This window comes from Mesocricetus auratus, unplaced genomic scaffold (genome assembly GCF_017639785.1).
Source record: "Mesocricetus auratus isolate SY011 unplaced genomic scaffold, BCM_Maur_2.0 Super-Scaffold_100045, whole genome shotgun sequence".
Classification (NCBI taxonomy): Eukaryota; Metazoa; Chordata; class Mammalia; order Rodentia; family Cricetidae; genus Mesocricetus; species Mesocricetus auratus.
In genome coordinates this window covers 988,080-1,015,782 of record NW_024429222.1, presented here as the reverse complement: position 1 = coordinate 1,015,782, position 27,703 = coordinate 988,080, and the positions used below count along the sequence as shown (strand labels likewise).

At 39.3% G+C, this 27,703-nt stretch overlaps 1 protein-coding gene across 3 annotated transcripts in view; it reads left to right on the top strand.

The window, feature by feature from the left end:
- Neto2 (neuropilin and tolloid like 2) overlaps positions 1–27,703 on the top strand; it is a 73,896-nt gene that overhangs the window by 29,416 nt on the left and 16,777 nt on the right. For 2 of the 3 annotated variants that reach the window (XM_040735395.1, XM_040735394.1), the window contains 3 exons: positions 1,518–1,562; positions 1,644–1,771; positions 19,738–19,966. In XM_040735395.1, coding sequence (XP_040591329.1) covers positions 1,518–1,562; positions 1,644–1,771; positions 19,738–19,966 — 402 coding nt within the window. The remainder of the gene's footprint in view (positions 1–1,517; positions 1,563–1,643; positions 1,772–19,737; positions 19,967–27,703) is intronic. The other variant, XM_040735393.1, reaches the window with a different exon arrangement.

Sequence of the window (27,703 nt, the reverse complement as noted above, 5' to 3'; positions counted from 1 at the left end):
TCTATTGTGTCATATTTCTTCTTTACTGTAGGACAGGGATTCCCCAGTTTTATTTTTAAACTTAGGAAATAAATTCATACAATTAGTATGGGATATAATTGGCTAAAATACAGCTGTACTTATTTTGATGTTCTTTAAAGGCATATTTACAATTACACACAACATAGTGAGTTTAAGGCCACCCTATATACTTGTGAGTTCAAGGACTGCCTGGTCTATATAGTGAGTTCCAGGATAGACAAAGCTATGAAGAAAGAGAAAGACCCTTTCTATAAATACATAAATGCTTAAAAACAGAAGAAAAATAATTCTGATTGATTTTCCAAAAAGATCTTATACCTTTTCCCCAATACAGTTTAGGATTTTAATTCTGCTTTGATTTTTTTTTTTTTTTTTTTTTTGCAAGAGCTGGTGTTCACTAGTGGACTCTTTAAACAAGGATGACAAGGATGAATTTAGTTTTACTTTTAAAAGAACGCCCGTGGGACGAGGTGGCCACGTGGTTAAGGTGATGGACTGCTAAAAGAATACTCACTGAGCCGGGTGGTGGTGGCGCACGCCTTTAATCCCAGAACTCGGGAGGCAGAGGCAGGCGGATCTTTGTGCGTTCGAGGCCAGGCTGGACCGATAGCCTCCGAAACAATACAGAAAAACCCTGTCTCGTAAAAACCAAAAAAAAAAAAAAAAAAAAAAAAAGAATACTCACTGAAATATATCTGAAATTAAGCTAGTATTTTATTTCCAATATGCAATTTTTTTTTTTTGGTTTTACGAGACAGGGTTTCTCTGTATTGTTTTGGAGGCTGTCAGTCCAGCCCGGCCTCGAACTCACAGAGATCCGCCTGCCTCTGCCTCCCGAGTGCTGGGATTAAAGGCGTGCGGCACCACCACCCGGCTTTCCAATATGCAATTTTTTAACTCTCTAGAGTACCTTCAATTAAAGACAGTATTTGTAAGAATTGAGTGTCCTCTTACTTGGAGTAAACCATGTATATAAATTAGGTTTTCCAGATTACATATACAGTTTTTTATTTGTGGTTCCTCTTTTAACTTAGAAATAATTGTTGAGGCATCTGTATAGTATTTTTAAAAAGAACATTTGACTGTGATTAAATATTAACTATTTATAAGTCGGTAACATTGAGTATATTTATATTATTTTGCAAATATCACCACTACCCATTGAAGCAAACATTTTAGAATACATTTACTATAGTTCAACACAAAGGAAATATATTCCTTTTAAGGCTAAATAGTGTCCCATTGTATTAAATATACCATATTTTATTTTTCTGTCCATATGTTAGTAGACTAGCTACTACATTTGAAAGTTAATATTTTCAGTAGCATAAAGCATGCATGATGAAATCAAAAGTGTACAAATTTTCATTAAATGAAAACATTCTCACAAATTACTAGTGATATGCCTCTTACGTTGCTATGTAGTGAAGCTTTAGACATAAGTTAGGTCTGAAAGATGCTCAGTACCAATGACTTCCTTCTCTTTTCTGTTGCAGATCCAGACTTTACTTACCTTGGAGGTATTTTAAATCCCATCCCAGGTTTAGTATATTACCTCTTTCTTTCTGTGACATTTTTTATTAGTTTTATTTTTCTTTGAATATCTTTTCTTTTTTTTCTAGATTGCCAGTTTGAGCTCTCAGGAGCTGATGGAATAATACGTTCTAGCCAGGTAGAACAAGAAGAAAAAACAAAGCCTGGGCAAGCAGTTGATTGCATATGGACAATTAAAGCTACCCCAAAAGCTAAGGTATTGTTTATTATATATTGACTTAACTTCAGAGAAAACATAGAAGACATGATTTCTATAATGTATTGTTTGATTCATGTAAATATTTGTAACTCTAAATTTTTTGTTTCATTTACTCTGTTGGGCAGCTACTGAGGCCATAGTGTTTTGTAGTTAAATAAACTGAGATAGAAATAATTCATTAAAAATATTATACATATATTAATTTTTAATTTTTAACTATGTGTGTGCACAAAGGCACATACATGCCTCAGCATACCTGTGGCAGTCAGAGGACAACTTCATGGAGTTAGTTTTCTCCTTCCACATTTATGTGGGTTCTGGGAATTAAGTTTGGGTCATTGGGATTGGACAGCAAGTTTTTTACCTTAATCTTGAAAGATTATGGCTTTTAAAAACCTATGGAGTCCTAACTAGTGAATGCAAGTATTGATCAAACACTTGTTGAGTTTTTTCTTTGTTTGTTTTGTTTCATTTGTTTAAGTGCTTTATGGGCCTGGAAAGATGGCTTGGTGAGTAAAGTGTTTGCTGTGCCAGCATGAGGACCTGAGTTCAGCTCCTAGCACCCACATAAAATCAGGGCACCTTTGTGGTAGTTCGAGTCTGTAACTCCAGCACAAGGAGGAGGGGAGGCAGGCAGATTCCAGAGGCTTGCTACTCAGCCAGTCCAACTGAAATGGGGAGCTCAAGGTTCAGTGAAAAACCCTGTCTCAAAAACTAATTAGCACCCACATGGCGGCTCACAACTGTCTATACCTCCAGTTCCAGGGCATCTAACATCCTCACATAGACATGCAGGGGAAACACCAGTGCACATGAAACAAAAATAAATGATTTTTTTAAAAACTAGCTGGTAGTAAGAGAGGAAGATGCTGGCTTACACATGTACACACATGACACATATATGTATAAACTGTCCTCAGAAGAAACCCCTTTTTCTGGTGAGGAACATTAGGATAGAAGAAGTTAATATGTCTTAAAGGATTGGTCATATCAGTTGAAATACAAACATTGAATCCTACTTGTTGCTGGGAGTTTCTTGTCCCGCCAAGTCCCACAACTGAATCGCTCCAAAAAGGTACACAAACACTATATTAATTATAAAACTGTTGGCCAATGACTAGGGCTTCTTGCTGACTAGCTCTCTCTTAATTATTAATCCATTTCTATCAATCTAAGTATTTCCACATGGTCTTATCTTACTGGAGAAGGGTCTGGACCTACTCCTTCCTTGGCTACATGGCATCTCTTTTGTTCTTCTCTGCCTACCTTTCCCAATTCTCTTTGTCTCCTAGTCCCACCTATCTTCCTGCCTGTATTGGCCAAACAGTTTTTATTCATCAACCAATAAGAGAAACATATATACAGAAGGACATCCCCTACTCAGGTCAGAAAGAGGAACTGGGAGAACATGTTGTGATGTGGTGACCAACCTGGGCACATAAGTAAGATCTGACCCTCCCACAAAAACAAAAACATGAAAATGAGACTTATATTTATAGAACATGATGGATAACCTGAAATGTTTTAAAATAGGTCAAAAACACTTGGAAATATTATACAAAACTTACCAGGAATCCCTCAAAAGACAAATATAAGTTCAAACTAAAACCAGTCTTATGAAAACAGACAACTGTATTTTAGTTCAATAACATAAAAATGATACATAAGCCTCTGGTGATTTCAGTTACTCATTACTGCTCAAGGGTCAGGGGTAGACATAAGGAGTTTGGTTTTAACAGTAACACTGAAGGGGTAAAAAAAACTTAGAGATTATGTGTCCGTTGTGAAGACGCTTACACATCCATACATCCAGAACCCTTAGAGGAGATGACTAAAATGAAAGGGTAAGCAAGGAAACATGTTACGGGGCTTGTTCTCTGGTGAGGTGAGGTTCTTTTGTTTTTTGGGGTTTTTCGTTTTTTGCTTTTTGTTTTTTTGTTTTGTTTTGTTTTTGAGACAAGGTTTCTCTGTGTTAACAGCCCTGGAACTTGTTTTATAGACCAGGCTAGCCTCAAACTCACAGAGATCCACTTTCCTCTGCCTTCTAAGTGGTGGGACTAAAGGTGTGCACCACCACACCTGGCATTATCCTGTGATTTCACCCCTAGAAAGTTACCTTTATGTTTAGGATATGAATTGATATTCCCTGGTCAGTCCAGGAAGTATAAATCACAAACATTAGCAAGAGAGTGTAGTCCTGAGCTCACAACAACTTTAAGGCAATTAATTAATCCAAAATGGCCAAACATACTATGGAGCTTGCACTCATAAAATGCCACCGAGAGTCACCCCCAATCCCACATTAGGTAGCCCTTCTACACACAGTTCATCATGAGGTGAGAGCAGACAAGACAAAAGAAAGTTTAGTCTCCTAGGTTTTAGATTACCAAGAACTATAGCCTTCAAAAAAGAACAGAAAGATGAGAAAGAAAACTGACAGGTAAATTTTCTTAAAGGACTATATGTATAGACCATAAACAATAAAGGGAATGGTTATTTTAAAAAACTGAGAAAATTTAGTAATAGGAATGTGTAGCAGTTATCTTAAGACAATTTTCAAGAATTGATGAAAGGCATAACACGGAGGCTGTTGAAAAGAAGAGATGTTTAAATGATGTGTAGATTGAGCCCACAGTCAGGAAAAAAAGATTGAAACAACCCAAGAAAAAGAAGATTGCCTCCAAAGGAATATTTACTCATTCATTGATTACATGTATTTATTTATTATGTACGTGAAGGGGATACATGCATGCCACGGCACACATGTGAAGGACAGAGGACAACATGCTAGCGTCAATTCTCTCCCCTCTCATCTTGGGTCCCAGGAGTCAAACACAGGTCATCAGCCTTCACAGTAGGTATCTTTTTCCACTGAGCCATCTTGCTGGCCTGATGCCGTTTAGATCAACCCTAGAAACCTTCTCAAAGTAAAGTAGAAGCTCAAGGAGGTAGTGTTTTGAAAGTAAGGAAAACAATGATGGGGAAACCCACAGAATCAGCTGACCTGAACTAGTAAGAGATTACTGACTCAGGTCTGACAACTGGAGATTCTGCATAAGACTGAACTAGACTCCCTTAATATAGGTGACAATGGTGTGACTGGGATAATATATGAGGCCATTGGCAGTGGGTCCAAGACCTAACTCTATGCACAAACTGACTTAGTGGAGCCCATTCTACATGGAATTGATAACTTTGCTCAGCCTAGACATGGGGGTGTAGAGGGGGGAGAGGTTTCTTGGTCCTGCCTCAATGAGATGATGGGACAGATTAGTAGACTTCTTAGGGGAGGCCTTACCCTCTTCAAGGAACAGATGGGCGGTGGGAGGGGGGGCAGGGGAGGGAGTGGGAGGGCAGAATGGAGGGGGAACTGAATGGAATGTAAAAAAATAAACTAATAAAAAATTTAAAATATAATAAAAAAATAAAGAAAGTAAGGAAAACAATATCTGGTAGCCTACATTTCTGTGTCTGAACTGATTTAAGAATGAAGGCAAAGCTAAGGGATTTCTGGCTAAAATGATAAATGAACTAGGTGCAGCATTTTTTATTTTTTTATTTTATTTTGTTGTTGTTTTTGTTTTTTGAGACAGGGTTTCTCTGTGGCTTTGGAGCTGTCCTGGAAATAGCTCTTGTAGACCAGGCTGGTCTCAAGCTCACAGAGATCCACCAGCCTCTGCCTCCCGAGTGCTTGAATTAAAGGCATGCACCACCACCGCCCAACCTAGGTGCAGCGTTTAAAATCCAAATAAGTTCTGTTTGTAGGACAACCGTGTAAAAATTTGAAGATAAAGTAAGAAATGTGTCTGGGAGTTGGCTCGGTGAGTAAAGTGTTTTCTGAGTAAGCATTAGGAAACCGAGTTCGGGCATGTCCATAACCCAAGCACTGGGATGGAGGGGGTGGGGTGGGGCGAGGGAATGACAGGCAGATCCCAGGAGACAGTTACTCTAGCTGAAATGGTGAGCCGCAGATTTAGTGAGAGACCCTGCCTCAAAGACTAGGATAGAAAGGGAGAGGAGGATACCCCCTAAACATCCACATTACATGTGGTATCCTGATGACAACATCTACATATGTGTTCTTCCTAAGCATAGACTTATTAACTGGTGCATGTATTAGACCAGCAGTTTTCAACCTTAAGGTTGCAACCCCTTTGGGGGTCAAATGACCCTTTCACAAGGGTCACCTAATACCATAAGAAAACACAGATATTTACATAACAATTCCTAACAGTAGCAAAATTATAGTTATGAAGTAGCAACAAAAATAATTTTATGGTTAAGAGTCACAACAATATGAGGAACTGTAGTAAAGGGTCAAATCATTAGGAAGGTTAGACTAAGTGTGTTAAACCAACCTACATCAAGGTCAAATGTTTGGAAATGGAACACTATGCTAACTTAGTAATTCACATAGCACAGAAGAAATCAGAACGGAAGTTTGAATACATAAAACACAGGAATTAAAATACCAAAAAATTGTGGTATACACTTAAAACAATACTTTCAGAGTATTTATAACTATGCATGCTTCCTTTGGGGGGAAGTCTTGAATTTAATGAGCTGATATGCATCTTGAAAAGTAAAAATGACAAATTTAAAGAAAGTAAAAGATAATTTTCAAAGCGGAAGTAGGTAAAACCTGACGTCCTGGTTAACCATAATTGTCAACTTGACACAACCTAGAGTCATCTGAGAGGACAAGCATCAGTTGAGGAATTGCTAGATTGCTAGACATCAGACTAGTCTCTAGGCATGTCTGTCAAAGAATGTCTTGATTTTTCAAGGAATTAGGAGGGCCCAGCCCACTGTGTGTGGCAACTTTTCTCAGGGAAGTGGTACTGGACTGTATTAAAAAGATAGCCAAGAGAGGTGGCTCAGGGCTTAATAGCACTCACTGCTATTTCAGAGGGTCCAGGTTCAACTCCCAGCACCCACACTGGGGCTCAGAACCAATTGTAACTCCAGTTCCAGGGCATCTGGCATGCTGCTCTGGCGTCCCTGGGCACCAATTATTCTCAGGTTTGGCCTTTTCAGTGTCCCATATTTCCTGTATATTTTGTGTTAGGGATTTGTTGGACTTGAGATTTTCTTTGGTCGATGACTGTATATCCTCTAATGAGTCTTCAGCACCTGAGATTCCCTCTTCCATCTCTTGTATTCTATTGGTTATACTTGCATCTGTAGTTCCTGATCGTTTACCCAGCTTTTCTGTTTCCAGCATCCCCTCATTCTGTGTTTTCTTTAATGTTTCTATTTCAGTTTTCAAGGCTTGGACTGTTTGAGTTGTTTCCTTCACTTGTTTGCTTGTTTTTTCTTGACTCTCTTTAGATTCTTTAAGAGATTTGTTTATATCTTGAATTTTTTGGTTTGTTTTTTCTTCTATTTCTTTAAGGGATTTTCTCGTTTCTTCTTTGAGGGTCTCTATCATCTTCATGAAATAATTTTTAAGGTCTGTCTCTTCTGCTTCATCTGTGTTGTGATTTTTAGGTCTTCCTGGTGTGGAGTCTCTAGATTCTGGTGGAGTCATATTGGTCTTTCTGTTGCTGAGTGTGTTCCTATACTGTCGCCTTCCCATCCCTTCTTCGAGTGGGTGCAGGTGGGGTCTCTCTGTCTCCTCTGGTCTCCCTGTGGAGTATGTGGGCCAAGGCTTCAGTGTCTGCAACTCTGGATGGTCTAGCTTCTCCTGGTGTTCTCCACACTCATGTAGAGCTCACTGGGCGAAGAGGGAGCCAAGAGTGGGGTATGGCAGAAATCTCCTCCTTCCTGAAGCCCAGCACATCAGGTGTGGGAAGAGCTGAGGGTAGGGTGTGGTAGTGTCTGGGCGGGTCCAATCGATGCCAGGAGCAGGTCCAGGGAGCTTGAGGGAGGGGATGATGGGCAGACTTGGGTGCCGGAGCCAGGCACACGAGACCCTTTTTCTTTTCAGAGTAGATTCAGTAATCTACCTTCATATCCTGATACACACACACACACACACACACACATATATATATATATACATATATATATGTATATATATATATGTATATATATATATATATCCCTTTTTTCTTTTCAAAACAAAGGTTCCCTTTTGGCAAGTTAAGTTATATCTGATAAAATGAAAATCATTTGTTAGTTTTAAAGTCAGTTTAAATTGAACATGTTGTTCTTTGCTGCAGTTTTGGGCAATGAAACATGATCACCAAACTCAGCAAACCTAACAAAGTTTACTGGGAAAGAGAGCAAAGGGAGGGGTCGGTGTTAAGCGATCTGGAGCAGAAATTGAAAAACAGAGAGAACAGGCAGGAGGTACTTGCTTATATAGGGAACAGGAGAGTTTAGAACGAGTCTCAGCAGCTGGGGCCATTGAAACTGGAGTCATGGAGCTGCCGTTGGCCCAGCTCTGCACAGCCCCAGCTCCATGAGGTTTCTGCATGCAGAGTCCTTATGCAGCCACCTAACACGTGCATGGCATAGCCATGCAACATTTGACAGCTGTCAGTGAGGAGCGGTCACCTGTCAAAGATGGATCCCCAGGCGAGGGAAGGTGGCCCAGAGAAGAGCAATCCCAGGGCGGGATTCCTCTCTAGAGGGCCACCAGGAAAAGTTCCCTAAGGAGAAGTCACAGGCCAAGGAAAGGGCTGATGCGGAGTGACAGGCGGGTGCTGAGGAGAAACCATTAGGCAGGAAAAGGACAAGAGTTGGAAGCAGGAACAGGGTCAGGATACCCAGGACCCGGGGCGAGGGAGAAACCGGAATATCAACAACAACCACGCTGTTTGATTAACTATCATCTTCTAATCAGGGGGTATCTCTTGTTGAAATCTAATCTTTATCAATTTTGATGGTATCTATAGCTTTTCTTCTCCTGTGGAAACAAAAGCAAGCCTCCTTCCCCAGCGTAACACATCCTGGTTTCCACTCTGAGGTCAGCACATCTTTAAAGTACACAGGCTGATTTAATTCCATAGTTTTTTCTATATCCAATGTCTCTCCGCAGCTGTCATTCTCATTAGTGTTCAGAAAATTCCAAGTTGATAAAGCATTATGCAGTCTATCTCTGAGGGTCTTTAAAATCCCTTTTTGTTTATTTAGAGTTTGATTTGATCTTTCTATAGCTGCTTGTCCTGTAGGATTGTGTGGTATACCTACAATATGCTTTATATTGTAATAAGCAAAAAACTGTTTCATTTTACTAGATACATATGCTGCAGCATTGTCAGTCTTAATTTATACAGGTATTCTTATGAGATGACCACAACTTCTAACAAATGTGTGAATCAGCCTTTTCAGAACTCAAAGCAGTTGCCATTGAACTCCTGATTATGTATCAATGGAGTGGTGTACATGTTTTAATTTTCCAAATTCTACAAAATGGAACATATCCATCTAACAGATTCTATTTCTTTGAGTACCCTTTGGATTACTCCCTGCTGGTAGTGGAGCTTGGTTGTAAAAAGCACAAGCAAGACATTTCCCTTATTATTTCCTTGACTTGTTGCCAAGTGATGAAAAAATCTTTTTTCAAACCTTTGTTATTGACATGATGTTTTTATGAAATTCTGAGGCCTCTAGCATATTTCCTATCAATGATCAATCTGTTCCATCATTACCTTGTGCTATAGCACCTGGCAGGCTCATATAGGCTCAGATGTATATTTTACATATGTATATAATAATTCCTGATTATTTCTTGTAACTAAATAAATAATAAAGTCAATTCTGTATCATCTGGTATAAATACAGCAGTTTCAATGTGCAAAACATCTCTTTCTGCATATTGCAAATCAGTAACTATGTTGAATGGTTCTGTAAAATACGTTAGTACCATGAGAATAGCATATAATTCTGACTTTTGGACAGAATCATTAGGGCTTTGAGCCACTTTACTCAAATTTTCTGATTTGTAACCTGCCTTTCTTCATTTATTTGTACCAGTATAGAATGTTGGGACTCCAGATACTGGTGTTCCCTATACAATGTGAGAAGGGACCCAGTTACTTCTCTTTATGAATTGAGTTCTATGCAGGAATGGACCTACCATAAGTTAATGAAGAAATTTCCTCTTTATGGAAAGATAATGAATATTGGCAAAGAGCATGCTTCTTCTCCCTCTTTTCAGTCCACACATAGCACCTGAAACCACACCTTATCAGGTGGTACCCCAAAGGCTTTTGGCTAAATGAGTTCCCACAACATGCCCCTTCTCCCCTCGTTTATTTGATATAATGCTTTAAGTTTGAGCTGTAGCAAGAGAAAGGTATAAAGAGAATGAAAATAGAAAAGGAAGTCAAACTATCCCTACTTACAAGTGCATGTTTCTATACTTAAAATATCTCATAGACTCTACTCTTAGATTTAATAAATACAGTAAAATTGGAACATACAAAATCAGTGTTTTTTAAACAGTAGCTTTCATATATACCAACTAGGAAAGAACCTAGGAAAAATACACAATTCAAAATAATTCCAAAAAATTAAGTACCCAGGAATATACCTAATTAAAGAAGAGAAAAACTGAAAAAGGAAATCAAAAAAGACAAGACAGTAGGAAGTCCTTCCATACTCTTGGATTGGCAGAATTAATGTTGTGAAATGGCTACATTACCAAAATTAATCCCAGATTTAGTGCAATACGTACCAAAATACTGATGTTATATTCCATAGATCTAAAAAAAAATCCAAGAATCCATATAAAACCACAAAAGATTCACATAGCCAAAGAAGTAAAATACAGCTGAAAGCATTGCAATACCCGGCTTCACACTATACTGTAGAGCTATAGCAATAAAGAGCCTTGTACTAGTATAGACAGATCAGTCAGTGAAGCAGAATAGAGAACCCAGGAATTGACCAACAAAGCTCTACCCACCTAACTGACAAAGGAGGCAGAAACACTGACTGGAGAAAAAAAGATAGCTTATTCAATAAATAGTACTGATAAAACTGGACATCTACCTGCCGAAAAATGAAATTTATGTCACCCATGTTACACAAAAAACAATTAAAATTGATCAAAGACATTAAATTCTGAAGCACTGAAACTTTCAGATGAAACCTTTTAGGTGAAACCATAAAGAATCCTCTTGAAGACCCTGCAGTAGACTCAGGAACTTTCCAGAAAGAACTTCATTAGTACATGAAGTAGCGCCAAGTGTCAGTAGGTGGCTCTACATTAGAAGGGTTGTGCCCAGCAGAGAAAACTGCCAGTAGAGCACACAGCCTACAGAAGGGGAGAGAAACTTTACCTCAGATAATGAGGTAACAAAAGAGCTGCAGACATTAAATGCCATGTAAAAAAACTGTGTCAGCAAATGTGCTGTTGAATGGAATAGACAGTTTTCAAAGAAATGCAAATAACCAATAACTTTCCCTAGTCATCAGATAAATGTAATTTAAAACTATTTTTAAAATACCACCCCTCCCTAGTTAGGATAGATACCTAACTGGATATAGATACCATGGATAAATTTGACAAATATTGGAGAGGGTGTGGAGAAAGAAGAACTCTTTTCATGGTTCATAGGAGTGCAAATTAATACACCCATTATGGAAATCAGCTTGGAGATTCTGGGGAAAAAAGCTAAAATTAGGACTACCATATGACCCAGCTATTTTACTCTTGGACATAGACACAGAGAACTCCATACCTGTCATAGAGATATTTGCATCCCCATGTTTACTGCTGCTCTCTTCACTATAACAAGGAAGTAGAACTAACCTAGTTGCCCAGCAACAGATGAATGGATAATTAAAATAGAGTATATATTATGGGATATTCATCCTAAAATAAGAATGAAATCACAAGATTTGAAGGAAAAATGAATAGGCTTAGGAACATATAATCACCCAATCTCAGAAAAATTCCTCATGATCCTCCTCATATGTAAATTCTAGTCTATAATGTCTGTAAGTAAACAAATGTATATAAGTAAACAGTTTACATGTAGTTATCACATGTATATAAGTTTAAAAAATTATAAAAAAGAATAATGCTTCCTGATGAGTTCATTTATATACTATATTTGTGTAAATCCCTTTAATGCTGTCTCAAGGTATAAGACATTTTCAGTGCTAAATAAGTCTTTAAATGAGCAGTGTCCACATATGATTCAATGAGGAGCTGGCTGTTACTGGGAGACCCAATTTTTAAATTATGTTTTCCTTTGAATATTCCTATAAAATGTAGTTCTTTGTAAGCACAATATTTAGTTGTGTGTCTTATTTTTAAGCAAAATTTTTAGCTATTGAAGTTATAGTGTAAAGGTTATTGGGTATATGTTTGAAATAATATAGTTTTGAAAGCACTGAGAACACCTGGAAATACTGATTTATTGTCCCTGAACCTCAAAGGGTAACATGCCAGGTATTTGTTCTTTTCACTATATGTTATAATTCTAAACTGTTTGTCTAATAAGAAGAAAGCATACAAATAGCCAATAGATTTGACAAACAGCTAACCATCTCTATTAATCACAAAAACAAAAATCAAAATTTGACCAATTAGAATGGCTGTTACCTAAAATTCAGTAGCAAATGCTGAGGCTGAAGAAGGGGGAACTCCTTCACCTAGTTTATGGACCTGTGTATTAGTTGTATCCACTATGGTAAATAGTGTAGGACTTCCTCAGAACACTATAATTACCACTGCCATGTGACTTAGCTCCTCTGTTACCAGATATATCCAAACAGAAAATAGATTAGTGTTCAAATAGATAATTGCACTTCAATGTTTATTTCAGTGCTGATCACAGTAGCCAAGGTATGAAGTCAACAGATATATGAATGGACCATAAAAGGTTATATATACACAGTAGAGAATTATTCAACTATGAAACTGAAGTGCAGCCATTCTGGGCCTAGAAGAGATTGTGTTAGTCAGAAATAGACAGGTGTTACATGCTCTTAAAATGTGAAAGCTAAAAACAGCTGATCTCATTGGAGAGTAGAGCAGTGATCAGAGGCTGGGAAGAAACAGGGAGAGGACAGGAAAGAGTGGCTAACAGTTGCAGGGATTCTCTGTGTATTACAACAAAGGTGAGAAAGAGGGTATCTTCACATTTATAACACAATGGTAAATGTTTAAAGTAATAGCTATATGCTTGTTAGTTTTAATCATTACACAGTATATTTGTTTGTATTGAACAATTACTATGTGTCTATTAAAAATTAAAATAAGCCAGGCAGTGGTGGCACACACCTTTATTCCAGGACAGCCAAGAAACTCTGTCTCAAAAGAAAAGAAATAATAAAAATGAGCTGGGTGTGGTCCATGCTTGTAATTGTGAAATGCGGGAGACAGTGGCAAGAAGATGACATGTTCAAGGCCAGCTTCAGCAAATTAAAGCCACCTGGAACTCCATAGGAAAATCCTATCTTTTAAAATTCAATATAAGTAAAGTCTGGTTTTCATTTTGTGTGTATATGTTTGTCTACTTGTATATAAGTGTACCTCATGCACTTCTGGTGTCCTCAGAAGTCAGAAGAGGCATCAGATCCCCTAGAACTAGAGTCACAGACAATTGTGAGCCTCCATGTGGCTGCTGGGAACCAAACCTGGGTCTTCTGGAAGAGTAGCAAGTGCCCTGAACTACTAAGCTCTCTTTTTCAGTCTCCTAAATAAAGATTTTTTTAACTATTGTAAGACAAATCAGCCATAAAGTATACCAGATAAACAGCAGACACAAAACTACAGAGCCACTGGATTAAGATACTAAATCTAGTGAACTCACAGAATTAAACTATAAAAGGAAATGATTCCTGATATTAAAAGAGCATTAGAAATTTGAACACTGATGTATTTGATATTAGCAGTTTGCTTTGTAACATGAAAATAAAAGACCTTAGAAACTGGTATTGGAGTTTAAGCCTCAAACTGACTATCAGAAAAGCAAAGCAACTGAGCCTAGCTTCTTACCCCTACCTCAGACTGAATGGCTGGTCCGGTCTCTACAAACTCTCACTAAGCCTCAGACTGTAACCTCTCCTCATCGTGGCTGGAGAATGTCTCTCTGAGACCTTCCTTCTGTCTTATATACTTCCCTAATGTTGGGGTCAAAGATGTGAGCTATAATTTTCTTAGACTGATTCACTCTTGTGTAGATCTGGGTGGCCTCGAACTCACAGAGATCTGTCTACCTCTTAATCCTAAATCCTAAAATTAAAGGTGTGTACCACCACCTCCTAGCTTCTGACTGCTGGGATTAAAGGTGTGTGCCTGGCTTCTAGAGCTTGTGACTGACTTTGCTTTTCTGAATCCTCAGTCAAGCTTTAATAGATCATAAATAATGTATCACTACATTGTTTATTGGTTCTGACTACAGCATGGGGTAGGATTTGTATGTGTAAACGTGTGCATCTGCATGTGGGGGCCAGAGGTCAGCCTCCAGTGTGGTTCCTTAGGAGCCATCCTCTTTGCTTTTGAAGACAGGGTCTCTCACTGGCCTGGGGATCACCAATTAGGCTGGAAAAGTTGACTCCAGCAACTCTGAAGATCTGCTTAATCCACCTCCCCAGTGCTGGTGCTGCAAGCCCAATGTGCCCAGCTTTCCACTCTAGTGGAAAGTAAAGCAGATATGTTGACTGAACCATCTCCCCACAGTTTTCTTCCAAAGTGGCATGTACTTACGAATGAAATCTGTAATGGGGCAGAAGTAATGAGAGACGAAACAGAGTTAACTGAATTGGTGTTAGTGAAGTGGAAGTGATGATTTTGTAGTTATATATTTTGTCTGTTTAAAGTTCTCCAGTTTAGAGGTTTTAGATTATCACAAGAATATCATGGGAAAAATTTTACTAATAGGTTGGTAAGTAGTCTAAATTGTGATGTCTGGAGTATATAAATATAAATATAAATATCCCCGTTTCCTCTTTGTGCCTCTCTTTCTGTCCTGTATCTTTCTCCACACAACAGCTTAGGAGGGTAAACCTGGGGAAATTTCCTCATTTTTGCCAGTGCACTGGGAAAGGAGGAACACTGCCCAGTCAGCTAGAGAAGAGATTAAAAAAAAAAAAGTCGAGGAGGACATCACTGATTCTCTGCTCTTGGGCTGCATGTGCAGAGTCACAAAATGGCAAATTACAGAATAAGCCACCATCTTAGTCTCTGAGTGGAGCATTTCCTAGATACGTTTACATAGCACAGCAAAAGCTTTAAATCCAGCCAGTGTTGGAACCACCAAGGCAGTAGACAGAAAGGAACAACAAAAATCAGTGATCTCCAGGATACCTGATACATGATATCCACAATGGCTACGATTGGCAAGCATGTTAGTTCATGCTATAATCCTAGCACTTGGGGTGCTGAGACAGAAGGATGACTGTAAACTCCAGGTCAGTCAGGGCCTCATAACAAGACCCTATCTTAACACAGAAAAGGTCTAAAATAAAAATCTCTTTTAGTGCACTACAAACAACCAAAAAAAATGGAATTACTTCTGAAATTAGATTCCAACAATTCCCACACCTTAGTGGTATCCACATATCAAATTGTCAGAACCTAAAATCATCAATGTAATCAAAACTGGGTGGGGGTGTTGGGGGATAGGGCTCAGCAGAAAAACTGAAATTTAAAAATCAGGCCGAAGCAATGTCAAGTTTACAGAATTGCTGAATATAATGTCTATCAAAATGGAAATGATAGAAAATCAGTAAAATCAAGCATGAATTGATAAAAATTATTGATGTGGGATGTCGTGTATGCTGTGAATATGCGTTGCTTGTTTTTGGTTGATGAATAAAGCTGTTTTGGCCAATGACCAGACAGAATAGAGCTAGCTGGGAAATCTGAACAAAGAGACCGGGAAGGAAGACAGAGTCAGAGAGATGCTATGTAGCCACTGGTAAGCTACAACCGCCTGGTGATACACAGATTAGTAGAAATGGGTTAGTTTATAAGAGAGAGCTAGCCAGTAAGCTAGCTAGCAACCCATTGACCAAGCAATTATAAATATATATTAAATCTTTGAGTGGTTATCTTGTAAGTGACGTAGGGACCCAGGGAGCAGAGAGAAAATGATCAAGTAGGACCAGACAAGACAGAGAAGCCTTCCACTTACAAGTTATCTAACCTGAATTACAAAATAATAATAATAATAGTAATTGAAAACAAGTTAATAGAGCCTCTGGCACCTGTGGGACAGTTTCAAAAGGTCTCACATTTGTATCATTTAATCTATGAAGAGAAAGCTTAGTGTAGAGTACATACTTCGTGAAATATTTGCTGTTACAACACCAAGTTTGGTGAAATATATAAAACTTACAGACAAGTTCAGTATGAGCTGGGCCTGGTGGCTCACACCTTTAACCCCAGCACTCGGGAGGCAGAGGCAGGAGGATCTCTGAGTTTGAGGCCAGCCTGGTCTACAGAGCGAGTTCCAGATCAGCCAAGGCTACACAGAGAAACCCTGTCTCTAAAGACCAGGAAAAAAGTTCAGTGACTGCCAAACAGCATAAACTCAATTAAAATGGTCTATACACATCATAATCAAATTATTTTAAACCAGTGATTGAACCCCTAGGACCAGTCTATCAGAGGAAACTCATACTTTTTGTGTAAGGGAGCAGTTATTTTAATTAATTGGCAAGTGTCTCTTCAGAAGTCATGGAATCCACAGCTAGCAGATCAAAATCTTGTAAGGGCAGGAGAAAAACTGGGCTCAAAGTATTTTTAATTGAAAATAATTTTTTCTTATATTTGTCAAGACAGGGTTTCTCTGTGGCTTTGGAGGCTGCCCTGGAACTCACCACCAATGCTGAAAATAAATTTTATATAATATATTCTGATTATGATCTTTCACTCCTCCTAGATCCTCCCCACCCACCCAAAGTCATAGCCTTCCTTTCTCACTCACTTGTATTCATTAGAATACAAGCAGGCATCTAAAAAATAATAATAAAATAAAAGGCCAGAATAGGACAATGAAAACTACGAGGAGAAAAGGTACCAAAGAAAAGCACAAGAAACATATTTGCACACACAGAAATCCCATAAAAACAACACTAGAAACCATAATATATACACAACAGATCAATAAAGAAAATAATGCTCAGGCAAAGCATTCCAAAAGAAGGGACCTCCAAGAATGCTATTGAGTTCATTTTGTGTTGGTCATTCTGGGCATGTGGCCTCCCATTAAATATGGTCTGTATACCCAGTCAGACTTCAAAGGTTGTGTGGCTGGGTTGGTGTAGTATTCCCTCCACTGGAAGTCTTGCCTGGTTACAGGAGATGGCCAGCTCAGGCTAGGAGTCTTAGCTAGGGTCACTCTCATAGATTCCTGGGAGTTTTCATTGCACTAAGTCTCTAGCTTGTCCCAGAGATGCCCCCAATTAAAACTGTCTTTCTCAGTACTTCTCCCTCCATCCTCCTCCCACTTGGTCAAATTCATAGTTTTAAAAACTAATTGTTATTTTCTGTGGTCAAGAATGTGCTAGGTTATGATGTAGTACATAATCCTTCTATATGAAGACCTAACAATCTAATGGAGGAGACAATTACACTGTTAGAACCATGAACAGAGTGTTTTTATTGCATAAATAATAAATTAATGAGAGCTGCTTATATACTTAGAAAGGGTTTATTTTATTGGAACACTTCCAGGTAACAGTCCATCACTGAGGAAGTCAGCTCAGGAGCTAAAACAGAAGCCATAGAGCCCTATTGCTTACAGGCTTGCTCAGCTTGCTTTTTTATATACCAAGGACCATCTGCCCAGAAATGGCACCTCCCACACTGGGCTGAGTCCTCCTATATCAATCATTAACTAAGAAAAAGCCCTACATACTTGCCTACAGGCAATCTGATGGAAGCATTTACTCAGTTGACATTCCCATTTCCTTGATAGGTCTAGGTTTATGTCAGGTTGACCAAAACCAAGATACACACAAATAGTAAATGTAATTTTAAAACTTTTTAAAATATACTTCTTATTTTAATACTAATATTGTATTAATGTTAATTAACTAAATTTTAGTATTAATATTGTTTTTTACTTTGATTTCTCATTGGGCTGTTATATAGTCCAGGATAACCCTTGAACTTACCATAAGAGGCAAGCATAAGTTCCTGGTACTCCTGTCTCCACTTCCCAAGTGCTAGGATTACATGTGGGCACTGCTATGCTGTTTGTTTTGGTCTTGGCTATGGGTAGTTTTGTTTGATTGATTTGGGGGTTTTTTGAGATAGGAGTCTCAGGTAGTACAAGCTAGGCAGGAATTGCTGTATAGCAAAAGATAACCTTGAACTTCCAATCAATCTTCCTGCTCCTTCATTTACTTCTCTAACTAGATAGAGAAGTAAAAAATGGATTACAGGGGACAACAGAAAGAGCTGGAACTGTGGACCTATGCTACCACATCCAGCTTGAAAACATGTCACTTTTTTGCTTAGGCACATGCATGATTTTGCAGGGTCAGATTACAAAACCTGTCTTGTTACTGATTTCTCATCAGAACCATCAAAATGCCAAATTGATAATTTCAAAGAAAGTTTTTAATAGATCAAAACTTGATGTTGTTTTGCCATGATTTTGTTTTATTAAGCCTTTTATAAAGACTCCCACTGCCTCATGAGTAACAGCTGGAAGGCTAAGTTCAGTGACAGGTGAGAGAAAATACTACTTTCACACAAGAAATTTTTAAACATAGAGCCATTTAGGCAGGTAGAGACAAAAAACGAGAACATATGTATGCAGGTGTATATGTAAGGCTTCCCTTAAAGTTGAGAGACACACACTTTGAACACAGACCAGCCTGAGTTCAAATCCTTGCCTTTGGGGGAGGGAGAGATAGCTCAGCAGGTAAGAGCACTTTCTGCCCTTCCAAAGGCCCCCAGTTCTTGGGTCAGTGGTGCACACCACTGTGCATTCAGTTTCAGGGATCTGATAACCTCTTCTGGCTTCTGTCGGTACCCACATACACATGACAGACACAAAAATATACAAGATTAATTTTTTAAACTCCCCGCTCTGTTTGAGCCTGAGCAGGTTGAATCTCTCTTGCATAAGTAACGCTTTATAAGGTTATGTTAGAGATTAATGTTTAGTCTTTGTAGCTGAGAATGTAAAAATGTAAAGGAAATCTTCAGACAAAAGTAAACTAAAACAATGTAATAAATCAGTTGGTCCCTGATAGCAATTTTACAAAATGAATAAAGCTAATAGTGCTTATAATACAGATCCTATGCTTTGTCTGAAAACGTAGAAAGTGTAATTTACCCCCAAAGAGTAGAATTTGGAAAATGCTTGACCGTGTAGCAGTGGGATTGTGAATGAATAGATGGTAGGGTGCTGTGTGGGTGAGGATTGCAGTAAAGGCTGTAATGACCCTTGTGGTGTGTCACTACAGAAGTGAGCTGCATTATCTTGTGCATCTTACAGGTGAGCTCAGGTATGAGAGGTGCAGAGAGGGCTGGGGTGCAGTTCAGCTGCCAGACACTTGTCTCCTATGCATGCAGCTCTGGGTGTGATTCCCAGGGTTGCAGAAGACCAAGTGCGGTGGTGCATCCAGTAATCTCAGCGCCTGAGAGGAGGAAGGAGGGGATCAGAAGTTCAAGGTCAACCTAGGCTACATGAGATGCCGCCTTGAAAACAGATAAATAAGTAATAGAAAGTAAAGAAAAACTGAAAGCACCAACTAATAACATTGACTATTAGAATAACAAAATTGTGAGCAATTATTTTATTTCCTTTATATAGTAATACCATGGAATTATCATTATAATGAGATTAAATTATATAAGAATATTAATGCCTCTGTAAATAATGCATAAACTTTAGATTTTTTAATGTTTGGCTCCATTATTAAGACAACCAAAAAATGAGACTGTTATTCTTAGATATTTAACTACTAAGGGATCATCCTTCTATCACTGTGTTTTTCAGTCAGTTATAATTCAGCCTCGTATATTGACTATGGATCTTAAAATAGAAAAACTTTAAGGTAGAAAAATTTAAAACTGTTGTGTTTTGATATTACAGATTTACTTGAGGTTCTTAGATTACCAGATGGAACACTCAAATGAGTGCAAGAGAAATTTTGTGGCGGTGTATGATGGAAGCAGTGCTATTGAAAATCTGAAGGCCAAGTTTTGCAGCACTGTGGCTAATGACGTGATGCTGAGAACAGGAGTGGGGGTGATACGGATGTGGGCAGATGAAGGCAGTCGGCTTAGCAGGTTCAGGATGCTCTTCACTTCCTTCGTGGAGCGTAAGTAAAGAGTTCAAGCCTATTGTATAATTTTCACTTGTTCACAGTACGCTAACTGAATACCTACTTTTTTGACAGAAAAAGTACTTTATTTTATAAACTATCACAATGCACTTTTTTGATTCAACAGGAACATTTTTTTCCCCACTAACTTACAACAAACCCTATGCCAGGTCAAGGAGTTAATACAAGAGTGAAGAGGGTCAGGGCAGATTTTGGGAGTCACATTATGGAGCTTGATTTAAAGACAAATAATGGCCTATAACAGATTTACATGCCATAAAACACTAATTTTTTGTTGTTGTTGTTTTTCAAGACAGGGTTTCTCTGTATTGTTTTGGAGGCTGTCCTGGAACTCACTTTGTAGACCAGGCTGGCCTCGAACTCACAGAGATCCGCCTGCCTCTGCCTCCCGAGTGCTGGGATTAAAGGCATGCGCCACCAACGCCCGGCTTCCCTCCTCTTTTTTTAATGGCTTTTTATGGTGTAGTGTCCCACATTGCTTTCAGTTGCCAAGCATCCTTGGTCTTCTCCATCTAAAAACTGCTCAGTCTTTACTTGTCAGAGTCTCGACATGTGAAGTGTAGTTGTGTGGGGACACCAGACCTTGAGCAGAGACCCACTTCCCCATCAGCTTGGGAGTAGGCAGCTATAAGACAATGTTTACTAAAAACATGTTTACTAAAAACAATACAATGCCCAGGGCAATAGGTTCCTGAAAAGGGCTGGCCCACGGGAACTGCCCTGACCTCGACCTTCCCAAAGACTATCTGCCTCTTCAGACCACCCACCCTCACCTCTGGTGTCAGGGTATATAATAACGAACCAGAATAGGAATAAAGGAGAGCCTTCTTGAGGAGCCTTCTGGTCTGTGTCTTCAATCCCCGACACCCTCCGCACATTCTTGGACACAGGCTGCACAGCGGGCGCGGCGTAGTTGTTAGTGATTTAATAAACTGTCCACTGATTTGGGTTTATGTGATGTTTTCCCCAATGACTGACTGAGATCATGAATTTTATATAGAATACTTAGTGGCATCTCTATCCATCATGACATTGAGGTTGGGATATGGAATACAGATCATTTTATTAATGCTGATTTGCTACCATATTAACTACCATTTTCCTAATGTTACGCCGGTTTTCCCCAATTATAGAATTAAATTTTCTTGCTGGTCTTTTGAGGACTATAAAAATATCTTTTCACTACTAATTTTAGCATCCATTGAAATTTTTTGTAACTTGCAGTAGTTATTTGTTCAGTATTTACATAATGATGACTTTCAATTTCTATCATTCTTTCTGCATATTCTAATTATAATTTTGCTATGAGGAGAAACTAGTCTAGTCTTTCCCTCAATTATATATTCAGTTGTTGTGCAACACTGTTCCTAGGAAGACCTGAACAAATGTCTATTCACTCCCAGGAGAAAATCGATGACAGACCAAAGTGAAGATGCTACCAAAACCCAACTTTGCGAACCAATGAGTTTTTCTAGGGAACTTACAGGAGCAGAGATGACTCAAAGACAGCTGCATCATCAAAGCCCACCGCAGCAATGGTGACAGCTCACAAAGCTGGGAACCTGGAGCATACTGCACAGCCTGCAGGCAGCTCAGTTACTTGGAAAATGCCCCTTTTAAGCAGCTCATCTGGTCTGAGAGTGTCTCAGCAGCCCTCCCTGCTTATGCAGCCATGGGGAGGGAGGGTAATAGTGTGAGTTTCAAAGACTTCCTCAAGTCTGAGTTGTTCACTGTCTGAGCTTTCAGAGCTTCCCCGCTGGACAGAGGTTCTGTCCCAGAAGAAATTGCTATACAGCAATTTATATACATCAGTGAGTGTGTAGATACTTATTCTATTAGTCTATAATTATATATTACTATTATCATTCTAAATCATGGGGGTTTTGTTGTATACAATCCCAGCTTCAGCCCCACTAGTTTCTGAGTTTACCTCCTGTCTCTTTCAGGCCAGTCATTACTTTTAACCCTAAACTTAAGGGCATTACTTGGTGAAACAGGTTCGTTGTGGTGTTCCAGCTTTAGAACTATGTAACATGAAAACAAAAACCCAGAAACTAATATTGGGATTCAAGCTTCAAGCTGAAGATCAAAGAAGCAAAGCAGCCAGCCACTAGTTCTCACCTCTACCTCAGACTGAAAGGGCTGTCCTGTCCTCAGTGTGACTGGAGAATAAATCTCTGAGACTGACTTTGCTTCTTCCTTATATACCTCTCTCCTGTCTCCACCTGTCTAGTGCTGGGATTAAAGACATGGGATCCCAAATGCTGAGGTTACCTTTATGTGAACTGTTTCTCTTTTAGACTGATTCACTGTAACCCTGGGTGACCTGGAACTCACAGAGATCCATCTGCCTTTGTCTCCTGAGTACTGGGATTAAAGGTGTGTATCACCATTGCCTGGCTCTATGGCATGTTGGGATTTAAAGTGTGTATCACTACTGCCTGGCTCAATGACTGTGGCTGGCTAATATAGCTGCTGGGATTAAAGGTGTATATCACCACTGCCTGGCTCTATGGCTTGTGGCTAGCTTTGCATTCTGAACCCTTAGGCAAGCTTTAATAAATCATAAATAGTATATCATCACAGAACTAAGCATATTGCTAAAGACACACTTCTTTTTCTTACTATGAAAAACCTGTCTTCAAGCCATATAGATAATTTCAAAACTGCTAACCCTTATCTCTGTGAAGATGGTCCTAACAGAGTATCTCATTTGTGTTTAGTTCTTTTTTTTCATACTGTGGTAAAATATACATAAAATTTGCAGTCAACCATTTTACATGTGAAGATTAATGGTGCTTGACATTCAAGTACATTCATCTTATTAGACAGTTATTACCATTGTCTTCGTCAGTGCTCTATTGCTGTGAAGAGATAATATGACCAAGATGACCAAGGCAGCTCTTAAAAAGAAGGCATTTAACTGGGGTCTTGCTTACAGTTTCAGAGGGTTAGTTCATTATAATCATGCTGGGGAGCATGGCAGCACACATGACACTGGAGCAGTAGCTGAGAGCTAAATCCTGATCCACAGGCTAAGACAGAGACAGAGACAGAGAGACAGACAGAGAGAGAGCATGTGAGAACACGTGCCTGGGCCTCACATGGGCTTTTGAAACCTCAAACTTCAACCCCAGAGACATACTTCTTCCAATAAGGCCACACTTCCTAGTCCTTCTAATCCTTCTCAAGTAGTGCCACTCCTAATGACTAACTAGTCAAATACATGAGCCTATGGGGATTGTTCTTATTCAGACTACCACACCATTATCGATCGTCATCCAAAACTGAAATTCCATTAAATAGCCTTTTTTTTTCTCTCCCTATTTCTGGTAAGCTCTTCTCTTCCAGTCTCTGTTAATAATAGTAGCTCACATAAGCAGATCGTGCAATGTTTGTCCTTTACTTCTGGTTTACTTCACTTAGTTTAATACGTTAAAAGCTTTCCCATATATCAGAATTTTGTTGTTTTTAAAACTTAATAACAGCTCATGATAATTACATCCCTATCACCACGTACCTGCCAGAAACAACATAAGAATGAAGGGTTTATATTGAATCATGGTTTGAGAAAGTCCAGTCCATGATCATTTGTCTCCAAATGAGAGACTGTGTATCCTTGGACAAAAAACCTATGGGGGAACAGGGAGTGGAATGTGGTGGTTTGAAAAGGAATGGCCCCCTGGACTCATATGTTTGAATGCTTAGCCCATAGTAGCACTATTAGGAGATTTGGGCTTGGAGTAGGTGTGGCCTTGTTGGAGGAAGTGTGTCACTGTGAGGGCACCCTTTGAGGTCTCACATATGCTCAAGCTATGCCCAGTACACAGTCTCTCCTACTACTGCCCGCAAATCAAAATATAGGCATGCTGTTTGTTGTTTGGTCTTTGATTTTTTTTTAAGCAAGGTCTCATGAATTCCTGCTTGGCCTATAGCTGAAGATGACCTTGAACTCCTGATTCTACAGGATAGTGCCACACCCAGTTTATTCAGTGCTAAGGATTAAACCCAAGTCTTTTGTTTATTAATTTATATTTTACATTCCAATCCCAGTTCCCCCACCCTTTTCTCCTCCAGCTCCCCCTACACACCCCCACCTCCCATCTGCTCCTCTGAGAGGGTAAGACCTCCCCTAGGAAGTCTACTAAGTCTGTCCCATCATCTACGTGAGACAGGACTAAGTCATCTCTCCATCCCCCACACCCTTGTGTCTAGGCTGAGCAAAGTATCTCTCCATATAGAATGGGCTCCACTAAGTTTGCATTGGAGTTAGATCTTGGACCCACTGCCTGTGAACTCATATATTGTCCCAGTCACACCATTGTCACCTATATTAAGGGAGTCTAGTTTGGTCTTATGCAGGTTCCCCATTTATCAGACCTGAGTCAGTGATCTCTCACTAGCTGAGGTCAGCTGATTCTGTGGGTTTCCCCATCATGGTCTTGACTCCTTTGTTCATATTATCACTCCTCCCTCACTTCAATTGTATTCCAGGAGCTTGGCCCATTGGTTAGTTGTGGATTTCTGCATCTGCTTCCATCTGTCTCTGGAAGAGGGTTTGAGCTAGGGTTGTGGATTGTAGGCTGGGTATCTTTTGTTGTGTGTCTGGTATCCATTTATGAGTGAGTACATGCTATATTTGTCATTCTTGTTTTGGGTTACCTCACTCAGGATGTTTTTTTTTCTAGTTCTGTCAATTTGCCTGTGAATTTTACCATGGTGTTCTTAACCACTGAGTAGTACTCCATTGTGTAAATATACCACATTTTCTTTATCCATTCTTCAGTTGAGGGGCATCTAGGTTGTTTCTAAGACCTGGCTACCATGAATAATGTTGCCATGAACATAGTTGAGCAAATGTCCTTGTGGTGTAAATGTACATGCCCAACAGTATTGTAAGGTCTTGAGGTAGGTTGATCCCTAATTTTCTGAGAAATCACCATGCTGATTTCCAGGATACAAGTTTGCACTCCCACTAGCAATGGAGTAGTGTTCCCCTATCTCCACATCCTCTCCAGCATAAGCTGCCATTGGTGTTTTTGATCTTAGCCATTGTGCTTGGTGTAAGATGGTATCTCAGAGTGGTTTTCGTTTGAATTTCCCTGAGAGAAGCCTTCCCGCCAGCCTGGTTCTAGAGCCGTATCAGTCCCAAATAAACACACAGGAGGCTATATTAATTATGAAGCTGTTGGCCTTGCTTGTTTCTTACTGGCTAGCTCTGACTTAAGTAATTACCCCATAATTGTTAATCTAAGTATTTCTCTTACCAGAGAATAGTTCCGGGCTTCCTACCCCATGGCGTTACATCTTGACTCTCTGTGTTTCTCCTTCCCAGAGTCCTCCTGGACTCCTAGTCCCACCTATCTAGATTCCTATTGGCCAGCAGTGCTTTATTGACATATACATAGGACTTCCCCAACATCTCCTCTTTTCTGTCTAAACAAAAAGAAAGGTCGTAACTTTAACATAGTCAAACAGAACAGCTATCAAGCAAGTTACAACATTTTGTCTATCAACATTTAGCAAGATTTAAAGAAAATGTCCATCCCATCCTTGTGAGTCCAAAAAAGTCCTATATGTAGATTATCTTTTATCATAACTAAGGAAAACTATAATTATAACTATCTGTCTTCAACTCTATCAAAGACCACAGAAGGATAATATATAAACACTAGGATTAACAGAGACATCTTACTACCTGGACAGTCACCTGAAGTTCCTCTGTAACATTGGGGCATCCATGTTCAGCCCATAGGCCACAATGTATCCAGAAGATTTCTCAGCAAAGCAGGAAATTTCAAAACTGTCCATCTGCATTGGCAGTCTGTCAGTCATTTCTCTGTGTCCTGCAGAAAGTCTCGTAGACTCTTCCATGAAGTAGGAACCCTGTAAGACTGAGTTCAGCAGTCACTTTCCTGTGGATCCTGCATGTCCAGATTATACAACAACAGTCAAGTAGTACAGGCAAGAGCAGTTTCTTGCCCAAATGGCTAATCTTGCCATGTTGAAAGCAAACTCCATAACAAGTTTCTTCGATGCCCATCTTTCTCTCAGACGTAATTGGTGCTGCCAGGAGCAGACATTTCTCATTGTCAAGAAAAACCCTAAACCATTTTAAATGCCATTTTCTGAAGGTCTTTGAGAGGTTTGAAGACTGCCTATCTATCTCAAATATATTTCTGTATATCTAGAAAACCTAACTTACCTAACTATAAGTTCTGACTATTATAAGTAACTATCTATAATTTGTATTTAATTATGCATTATGTTTTAAAAGATCAGTATAAGCACAATACTAAATCAAGAGTAAAATATACATATCACAAAATTGACCTTGAATTTGTATCAACAAATGAAAAACCATGCCCATACCATAATTCCCCTTTTTACCATTAAAAAGAGATTGGTTGTGATCATTAACCAATTATAAACAATCCCATTTAAATTAAAACAAAGATTTATAAACAAGATGGAAATTAGGACGTCGCTCATTCCAAACTGCTTCATGCTGGAAGGGAGCGCTGTTCATACCATGGGGATCATTACAAAACTCAGAAACCTGTATAAGTCCTTATTTTCGGGGTCTGTAAGACTGCATCATCTTAGCTGTTTCGATTGTTGGAACACCTGGCCCACTGCTTCCAGGGGTCTTGGTTCATCAAACCACAGAACCCTGGAAGGAATTCTCAGCTTTTCATTTTCTGTAGAAACATAAATAAAAACTCCTTTCCCAAGTAACGTATCCTTATACTTAAATTTTGAAGTCAAGGTATTTTCAAAAGATATAAGTTGAATTAATTCAGCAGCATTTATAATCAAGTGTATTTTAGCAGTTGTTCCTTCCTGAGCAATCAAAAAACTGAAAAACACAATAGCATACAGTATCCAGACTCTCTGTGTGTTTTCCATCTTTGCGTGGCTTATTTATTTATCTATTATTACTCTATTTCTTTTACTTTTATTTCTTTTTCTCTGAGACAGCGTTTCTCTTTGGAAATCCGCCTGCCTCTGCCTCTGCAGCAAATCTTACTCTGCCTCCCGAGTGCTGGGATTAAAGGCGTGCACCACCAATGCCCGGCTTTTCTATTTATTTACCACTATGCCCACTGTAAACCTTTAGAGGCTTTTCTTTATCCAAGACTGACTTTACTGTAAATCTTTACGTTTTTCTGGCCACGTGTCTCATCTGTAAAACCGCAGCTGGAGCGAGTCCAGCTTCAGGTGAGATTGGGTCTCCGGCTGGGATCCCCCGCCCGACACCCATCCCCTTGATCTTCGGGGCCGCTCCTGGCATCCAGAAGACCCACCCACACAGAAAAGACATCAGCTCTTCCAAGCCCCAAAACCCAGCGAGTCCAGCTTCAGGAAAGACATCAGCTCTTCCAAGCCCCAAATCCCCTAGTCCAGCTTCAGGAAAGACATCAGCTCTTCCAAGCCCCAAAACCCAGCGAGTCCAGCTTCAGGAAAGATATCAGCTCTTCCAAGCCCCAAACCCCAGCTAGTCCAGCTTCAGCTTCAGGAAGGAAGGAGACCAGTGGAGACAGAAAGACCCCACCAGCATCCACTGGAAGAAGAGATGGGAAGAAGACAGAATAAGAGCTCACTCAGCAATAGAAAGACCAACATGACCCCACCAGAATCTAGGGATCCAACACCAGCAAGACCCGAAAAGGACTACATAGACGAAGAAGAGGAGACAGACCTTAAAAATTA